Below are 9,748 nucleotides of genomic sequence, written 5' to 3'. Positions count from 1 at the left end.
CTGGCCTATTGATGATTTAGATTTAGAATTGGCAAAGAAGAGCTACCTCAAAAGCAAAATTCAATTTTGCTTAGGGTATTAAGGGACCGAATGACTNATGTTCCTCCACATCTTTATGAGGTTTTTCATGATCAACGCCCAGATCTTCGACGGAGAAGGAACCGTCATCTGGCAACATCCTGGAGAGACTTGATCGCTTGATCCAGAATTTGGCTTCTTCTGCAAGGAAAACGGGGCCGGTAAAATCCAGTTTCCAGCTCCGACACTTAATCACGTATCTTCAAATTACCTTCATTGAAAGCCTGCGCTTAATCTTCTGGAATTCGGTCTCCTCCGGGGCTTTCATGTAAGAAATGGCTTGAATGCTGTAATCTTCGGCCATGGCTGTGCTTCCCGGATAGACGAGGCTTCCACCCCGTTTCTGCCTCTTGGCGGTGTTAGTCAGAGTTAGGTCCGAGACCAATGGCAGCTTCCTCAGTGTGCCCGATAGAGACATGGATCCGGCTGTGGACTTGGCAGGAATATCGTGAGCATCAACCATCTCGTGCTTTACGCACAACTTTAGGAAAACGTCCTCCAAAGAAGGAAGGTTGAACTGCTCGAGAAGCGTCGAAGGTGGAGCCTCGGCCAAGAGGTGTCCATTTCTCATGAGACCCACCATGGAGGCCTGTCGAGCCTCTTCGATGTAATGGGTGGTGATGATAATGGTTTTCCCTTCATCCTTGGCCAAGCGAATTAAGTGATTCCAAATACTATGAAAAATAGTAAAAAAAAGGTATTTTGAACTTCACGTGAAATAACAGGACGGTTGTTCCCTTTAAATATCATCAAATCAATGGTGTCAGAGCTCTTATGTAATCGGTAGGCTCTTTGTTGAAATTGACGCTTGACGCATGGACCATTTGGCCAGATGATTGGGGCCTACCTTTGTCTTAGCATGGGATCCACTCCCACCGTGGGTTCATCGAGTATAAGTAGCTCCGGGTCATGTAATAGGGAGACGGCGAATGAAACGCGACGCTGTTGGCCACCACTTGAAACGAAGACGTGCGAGAGAGAGGAGATGAAGGTGAAAAAATGTACTCCAAGCAGAATTCATGGCCTAATGATGTAATGGTACAAGCTATAGGGCACGATATCGAGCGGGGTAATCCCGTTCAAGAGGGTCTTCTTTACACTTGGGTGATGTCAGGCAGGAAAAAGAACAACAAGCACGTGCTTGGCACTCACCTGAGAGTTCTTATGACACGATCACAATGTGGGAGGTCCAAGAATTGTACGAGAAAGTCGATCTTTTCACGGATTTTGTGCCTGTCCATGCCGTATATTCGCCCGAAATATTCAAGCATCTCCTTAATGGTGAATTCAATGTAAAGGGCCAGTTCCTGGAATTCAACAGGACCATGAAAGTGGACATCAATATTTGCTTTTCCATTGAACCTTTCTTCGTCTGTACGTAAAGTCACGTTGTTCTTACTCAGCATTGCAGATTGATGGCAAACTTAACGCTTGAACTCCTCTCATAACTGGATTAGTTTATTGAAACTCTTAAGAAATGAAACTACCAGTTCAAGCAAAAAACTTACGACATGGCAAGGAAAACTTGGTTCTCATCATGACGTTCGTTACGTGCTTTTTTGCCATGACCAATTGGCACTAAGAAACACACTCCTAGCATTTTTATTCATGTTCATCCTGCCAATTCAATGTGGGAACATTGGATGAGAAATTAGAGCCGAGATGATGTAAGGCTTTATCGAGTGTGAAAAAAAAACAAAACAGCTCGTACACAAAGCAATGGTCTTAGACTGACTACAGTCTTGAATGAGTGTAATTTTTCCGGAGTGCTCTGCTCAAGCTAAATACATATTAAGTGAGAAAATAGCAACAAAAGTTCGCCGGAACTGTGGCTGAATTAACAAGGCGAAAATGATGGTTACCAAATTCACAATTTGTCATTCGGTAAAGATCATCGAGCATCCGAACGAAAACTGAAGTGAGATAACGCTTTTCATGGAGCCGGAGATAGCTTGGTTGGAGTTCTGTCTTTAATGATATCGAGTTCAATAATTTCTGTGATGATCTTAAACGATTCTTTGTTTACTGAACATACGGAACGATCTGCTTATCTAAATTCCCGATTGTGATCGATTGAATGGCATTTGAACGATAATAAAGAGTTCTACCGCTTCCCAAGGAATCGTGATTGCACGGCATTGGAACTCTGAGCAGCTGAAACTCCTGCCTAAAGTGAAATACAATTAAAAAAGTTAAACGCAGCTTTTGTTTCCAGCTTGGATTCCAATATCTTGTTTGATTGGTGTTGGTCAAAGTTGTTCAACAAGGTTTACTTTGAAACGCTTACATACATTTAGGCTCTCTTAGTCATGCTCGTACGTACTTCAGAAGAAGAGATAAAAAAAACCAAGTTGGCCAAAAAAAAACTGCCAGTTTCCGTTTCCGCCTCATTACCACAATATTGGTCCTAAAAGGATTTTTATTCTCGGGTTGGCCATTGTCACGAGGGGAGCTACAGGGCTGGTCTAATAAGCATAAACTCTAAGGTAAAAGAGGAATTGCCATCAGTTTCTGCAAGAAGTGCAATGGACTTACCTGTGGCATGTATCCCACTCTTTTTCCGGGAATCCCGGTTCGACGATCTCCAGGCACGCCTCCAAACACGCTTAGACGTCCGTGATCCAGGTTTTTGCGACCCACGATGCACGATAATAGGGTGGTCTTGCCACATCCACTGGCTCCTAAGAGCCCGTATCTGAATAAGAGGGAAGTATGAGTGAGTTTCGTTTGAACTGGTCCCATTTGACATAATATTTGTCTTAGGATTCGATCACGCATACACTATTGCTTTTATACGCAATAATTGAGATCATGCGGTGAATTAGGTGGGAATCGGGGACAAACTCCTTACTGTTTGGAAAAAAGATTTCTTGACTCTTGTAATTAGCATTGAATAAGAATTGGATCTCGTGGCGAGAATTCGTTCAAATCTCTCGTTCGTCATAAGTATTCTTCCAATGTGTATGTGTGTGTGTGTATGACAAGGTTCGAGGATGGTAAATAACAGCACTGAACCCAAGGAAGGCCGTGAGTTCCGTGGTCAACCACAGAGCCATTTCAAACAACAGCCTGCAGAACTATTGTAGGTTAACAAACAGTTCTGATGCACAGTATTGTTCACGTTTTTCGGACTGTGGCTAACGTGTAAACCTTGGATGCAGCCTGGGAAGGGACCGCATTGGATAGATTTGCCATCATTATGATTGACCATCTCTCCAGAACGATTTCTCTTGCATTGACTCATTTCTGAGAGAACCATCCATCTTTGGCCAAGACGAATTGAAATTTAACCTAATGGCGTCAATTGACGAAAGGACTTCTCAACGCCAGATTTGGCTTGAATAGCACGGAAACCGCACTTTATATGAGGCAAGAAACCAATTAGTGTGACGAGTGTAATCAAGGCAGTTACCCTAATTATTGGTCTAGACGAATTCGTTCCACGCAATAATGGAATTAGACAAACGTCATCCGATCCACCGACCTTCTTCTCTTCCTCTGTTCTCTGTTATAGTCATTTCACTCCTGAGTGTGTACGTACGTAGACACGTAAGTACTGCAAGCGGTCAGTGCCTAGAAACCCTTGGTTGTGGCTATCTTACCATATGATATTCTAGGCCCTCCACACTCGATGGCATGCACTTGAATAGCCTTCCAACAACACCCTTCTTTCAGGTGCCTCCTATTGAATCCATACTTCTACAGAGGATACAGGCACAGGGCGTCGAATTATGAATGAAAAAGGGCCTGGCAAACTGGTCGAATTTTCTACGACTTCGAATTTATCTGACCAACAATGCATTTGCTATGAAATGGAACCAGTCTTTTCTGTACACGCGTTCAGACGACCTAAATCGCAATGATTTGGATATATCACGGGCAGTAAAATCAATGACAAGTACTGCAATTGTAGTTGTTTTCGATCAAGCAGGTATTAGTAGATTACCCATGGAAACAGTTGTTCAATGGTTCTGACCATCCTGATTCTTAGTGTGTTGAATTCCAGGCAGACGAGGTGAGGCATAAAAAAACATCTGCGTCTGATTTCAGGCTTGTAATCAACCCCGCCAAACCACATAAATACAGCCGCAAAATACCGAATCCTGTTTTTTTAGCCCCACCATACCTTGAAAAATAAGACACTTACATCGATCCTTTGGGCACGGTTAGACACAGGTTGTCCAAAACCACCTTCTTGTGGATCCCTTTTCCATAGGACTTTTTCGCATTCACAACCTTCACGATTGAACTTTCGATTTTGATCTCGTAGTTGTTCTGCCCATCGTTGGGCTGCATGGGCGGCGTACTTTGGCCCGTTTGATCGGGCGCAAATGCGAAAGGCTCTTTCGAATTAAGCGATCCCGTGGACCAGCTTGGTAGGGAGGATCCATTCTTTATCCCCGTAGAAGGCGAGTTCGATTGCGAGTTTTCCGTGGATTGGCTGAAACATAGAAGTGGTTATGGCGTTTAGTTGAGAGAAAAATTCAACTTCCAAACGAGCCATCAGACAATGGGGCTCAAAGAACTTCAAGCTAAAAAAGCTTGAAAAGGCAACGCGAGGGCGCACATCCAACGTACTTTCATTCGATCTATCCATGTATTTTGTGTGTACGAAGAGTACGTACAACCAAGGGCTTTGGTTGATGGTCCCTCCCCTCACGTTTCTTTTTCTTTATTTTGAGGGCCACTAGTCAACAGCATCTATTGTTATCACTAGAATGCCCCATCGAATCTTAGCTCTTGCACGGGTCTTAAACGTTTCACCTTTGGGCCCACATTTCTAAAGACATGATGGGGGGTGCGAATGAACTGATCTCTATAGAAACCCAGTTTCAACCAGTGTACGTTAGTACTGCCTTGCACTTGGAAGATCGCCAACATCCAGACTTGGGCTATAGTAATGGAATTGACATTGACAATGATATATGTGCGTACGTACGTCGGTGATAAAACATTGTTCAAGACGTGCCTTGGATCCCATTGCGACTCCTTGTCACTGAATTCAAAGGAGATTAGAATTCTCTGGTCACTCTGTATGACAAGTGCACCTTCTGTAATATCAAGTGAAGTCATTTGTCTGTTCTTTTTCAAATGTCTATTATGGTCCTTGGTCAAAAAAGTGCTTGAAAATTTTTACCTTCTTTTATTCTGTCGCATGCATATCTGCTACCTAATAACAATTCCTTCGGTTTAGTCGAAACGAGAAAAAAGCTCAATTCCTGAGGCGATTTCTGTAGATACCAATATCACCTTCTCTCTCTGTGACTTCGTACGTAATAAAAACTTACACTGGGTATGACGGGTAATCGCAAAAAGTATGTCGCCTCGATAAAATTTTGTACGGAGAAGATCAATAGCCCTTTGGAAAAGGGCAGCATTTTATCTATTGAGGTCTGACCAACGGGGAAAGATGGTCAACGTGCAAACAAGTACAAAAAAAAGTGAAGAAGGCATCACTCAATTGGTTGCATACCGGATTGTAAGGAAAAAAGTGTTGCGTGTAAGAATCAAGACTAATTCCATAGTTAACGACGGTCTTAAATCACAATCAAGCATTTGAAGAAATGAATGCAGCCGAACACCAAGTTGCGATGAAGCAATGATATCCCATTTCTTGCTTGTAATCCCAGAGATCAAACAAGAGACGAAGAAAAGGGACAAATTCGGCAGGAAAACAATTGTAGAGATTTGTTTATTGTTTAAGCACGGAATGAATGCGCTTCAACGACCTTTTGCCTTGAATGGAGCGAAAAGGGGTCGACTAAACTTGGATTCCAAATCTCATGGTCGATGCATAACCGCCATCATGCGTTAATACGCACCCTATCCTGCCATTTTGATAATGACTTCATAATGACAGCGAGCTCGACGCAAATCCACAATTTTCTCACCCCTCGAAAACCAGGTGTCTGTGATACAAGTTTCAACGGTTCATGACGTCCTACCATGTTTCAAGAACATAGATAAGGCAAATTTTATGCTGCCATCCGACACCCAAATAACCCATTCAAAACCACTCGGACTTTGCAATATACAACAAAAAGATTAAACAAATAATAAGGGGAAAAAACACACTGTCCGTCGGTGTATTCTCGCGCAAAGTACCAAACCGATTCTCTCATCATCCCTATCGTTTCAAGATCTTCGAAATTTCTGGCTTTCGTCCACGAGAAGTGGGAAAATTCTGTGTCGAAGCTCTCATCGAAGAAATGGCATTCTTGGACATTGCAAAATCAAGTGATAAATCACAACTCCCATCCATGATGAAATATCCCTAGTCAAGCCCGGCATCTCGGGGATGGGAATATCCGTCGAGCATTATTCCAATGTCAAAGAGAGTGTGAACTTAATGAACAGCCAAGAAAGACGCAGGACCACCGGATCAACTGGAGTGTAACCTCTTGCACAATAATCCAGGGGCATGCATTATTATCAGGATCTCCCGTGGAAAATGTGCGCATGAATGCAATGCTAGGACTAGCAATTGATTGCAGCGACTCGGGCTCTAGAGCGTGAAGCTTATCGGAGTTAATATTGTCATCGGATCTAAATCCACAGAGTTTTTAAACACAAATAGAAATGATTAGAGCATGCAGTCAACAGTACACTGCATATTAACTTTAAGGCAACCAATTGAAGTCAAAATAATCTTGAGGGCCTGAGGTGGCACATAACCATTGTTGTTTTTCGCAAAATCATTGAGGCTCGGACCAAAATGGATGTTGCGGGAATTCAAGCTCACATCGGCATTGGAATGCGTTTTGTATGTTTTTATGGCAACAAATTGTTCACTGGGAATCACGAGCACTCAAATAAATCATGGCTAATATTTGTATTTTGTCATAAATTGAAAACTTAATATTCTAAATCAGAGCTTATTTGCCACCCCAATATTAGGTGAATTCCACTAATTAATGGAATCGAACGTCGTTTGCAGTTATGGGAAATCGAGTAAAAGGCATTCTACTGTACACAGAGGTTGGGCAATTACGAACTGAGAATAGTATGCAAGGGCATGTTTGGAATTCAAATGAATGTCAGGTATGTTTAATCGAGCAAAATGTACAATAGTAAGGCTCACAAGTATATCTGTTCTCATGCATAAAGGCGAGGGGGTAATCTGACTGCGATTTGTTGCTTCCCTGTTCGGTAGGACCTTGTATAAATATACAAAATGAAAGGAGCTTCCAGATCATCATGCCAATCACAGATAGACAATCTCAAAACAGAGACGAGGGATATTTGTTCATTGTCAAATCGGTCAATAATAACTGGAGCTGATTCTCTCAGGCTGTGGTCACTAATGTCTGAGAAATTTGATTAATCAACCCAATATCAGAGGAAATCCGAACATTACAATCTACAATTCCAGACCAATATTGGTCTGGAATTGTAAAATATTGGCCGGGAAGTCCTTGAACAGCCCATTCGAGTATCGAGTCCTCTTGACCAAGGCAACAAATATAAGAGCACTGGTTCTCACCTGGGCAAGAAATATGTTGGGGCGATTCCGCCGGCTCGAGACTCTTTTCCAGCCGTCATACATATCACCCGGATTTCGAGATCCGCCGACAGAGGCAAAAGAGCACTTGATCACTCGTGGGTTTTCCACCTATTCTAGTCTATTAGTCCGTCTTGACTGCCACTAAGTCTACAGTAGGATGGTCGACACACGTCCGCTTCTCTCGATCCCAATCTTTCAACTGCACTTGTGTTCCAATCTTGCGCATTCAAGAAACGACAGACCATCACTGCATGTACTCGCGCTGTTGTGCATGTCTTCGTTTTGAAATTGCGGGGGGACTTACGAACCCACGAGGGAGGTCCAAGTCAGTCAGTCACGGCGAACAACCATCAGCCGGCCGACCAAGCCGACCAGCTAGCTATTGAAGCCCGCTCAGTCGGAGCTCTTCACGCCGTAAGATCGCGCGCAACCACAGGATTAGATAGATGCCTGATGGTTTTCCCCGGTTCAATATCAATCCGTAGAAGTACTTGTGAATCATGCTTTGTTTACCGTATACGTAATCGTGTTCTTTTCTACACCTAGACTTCAGGGCTTGAACGTTCTTTTGGATAAATAGATAGTAGGCACACGATATGATCAAAGTACAAATGATATCCAGCATGGGGATGGTGTGCGCATATCTGACGGGAGTTGTGGTTTGCCTATTGGCAGTAGAAATGAGGAACCTTTTCCTGGTTGAGAGATCGAATTGAACCATCCATAACCTCCCCCCCCTCCCTTTCCTTTAAAAAAAGGGAAGAAGCCGGCAAGGCATCATTTTTCGAGTGAGTCGAGGTCAAGAAACCATCAAGTAGGCCAGAGATCGATCGCGAATGGGGAAGTTTCTTCTTGGAGCAATTTTAGCCCACACCACCAACGACTAAGAAAGAATGTTCATCATCGTTCCGCAACTCGAAGATATAAAAGATCCGTACCCAATCTCCAATCAAATATAAGTAGCGTTGCTAACGAGTCCTAGAATGATACGGGTCTTACAAGGCTCGTTAAACCCAAAAATAGTTCAAAAAATAACTGAAGAATCCCTTCTGGCAAGATTGATTCTCAAATCTACACGTAGGTACGATTCACAAGACTCTTCATTTGTAGTAGATGTTTCCCTCGCAAAGAAGATGCAAACTTCAGCTAAAATACGTGGCTTTCGTGGCGTCGACCTATCTAGGATTCAAATGACTAGTCTTATGAATCATTTCAATGACTCTTCATAACCCCGAAAGGAGCTGGAAGTAGTCTACGGTGCTTTTCATTCAAGTGTTTCATTCTTTAGTTTCGGATTGGTCATGGCCAAGATCACGAATTTCATAAATGAAGCCATCTATGTACTTGGGTGTTGAAACCTTTGTATGTAGGGTAAGCGCATTTTACGACATTTGAGGTTGATATTACAGAATAGGGAATAGGATGTGCACAAAAAAGAAAAATGTAGATCGAATAACTAAAAATATAAAAGTGCAGGGGTATTTGATATACCCAAGGTTTTAGTGAACGGTTCGAGCCAGAAATTGTGTGATTTTGTTGCCCTCTTATATTACTTTTATACACTCGTTCTCTTAAAAACCAAGCCTTAAGCGGTAAAGTGACATTGGAAAGTAAGTCTCACCATTGCTTTTGGTAATCTTTAAACATGACCTTGGAATGGAAGGAATCATCTCTTTTGAAAATAATTTTCAGTTGCTTTACGGACCAAATCACAAGTCTTTAAAAGATGTTCAAACCCTTCGAAAATTAACTGTTACGTTTTGACCTCACTGCTCAACACAACCCAACAAATTGTGCTCTTTTGTGGAGTCCCAAGAGATTGCTTTGAAGAAGACCCTTGGTGTGCTATTCATGTTTGAGAAATTCTAACTTGTGAATTTTCTCAAAAAATTAAACTTCCTTTTCATGCAATCTCCACCCAACTTGCTGAAATTGAATGATATTCATCGAATGCTTGATATTAAAAAATGTGTTGCTGGGACTAAGAAATACGAATTTTGTTTTCAACAGGTTCATGGGGAGTTTTTAATTGGAGAGCCAGGTTAGATTGTCTTCACGTCATTAGTTATTCTGCAGTTTAAACTATTTATATTTCTGTAACAGAGCACTAGAGCATCGTATCAACTATGAGCAATGTTACTCTAAAATAAGTTCTAATTCATTTCG

At 42.2% G+C, this 9,748-nt stretch overlaps 1 protein-coding gene across 1 annotated transcript in view; it reads right to left on the bottom strand.

Moving 5' to 3' along the window:
- LOC131880509 (ABC transporter G family member 23-like) overlaps nt 1-7,707 on the bottom strand; it is a gene marked incomplete in the record, with an annotated part of 9,680 nt that extends 1,973 nt beyond the window's left edge. Inside the window, 7 exon segments of the mRNA XM_059227166.1 lie at nt 98-219; nt 290-752; nt 926-1,033; nt 1,231-1,385; nt 2,614-2,773; nt 4,226-4,519; nt 7,562-7,707. Of these exon segments, the coding sequence (XP_059083149.1) occupies nt 98-219; nt 290-752; nt 926-1,033; nt 1,231-1,385; nt 2,614-2,773; nt 4,226-4,519; nt 7,562-7,620 (1,361 nt within the window).
- Nucleotides 7,708-9,748: the final 2,041 nt, after the last annotated feature.

The sequence above is a fragment of the Tigriopus californicus genome, chromosome 5 (assembly GCF_007210705.1).
Source record: "Tigriopus californicus strain San Diego chromosome 5, Tcal_SD_v2.1, whole genome shotgun sequence".
NCBI classification, from domain to species: Eukaryota; Metazoa; Arthropoda; class Copepoda; order Harpacticoida; family Harpacticidae; genus Tigriopus; species Tigriopus californicus.
Note: the sequence above shows the minus strand (reverse complement) of the source record. Positions and strands in the feature narration are given on the sequence as shown.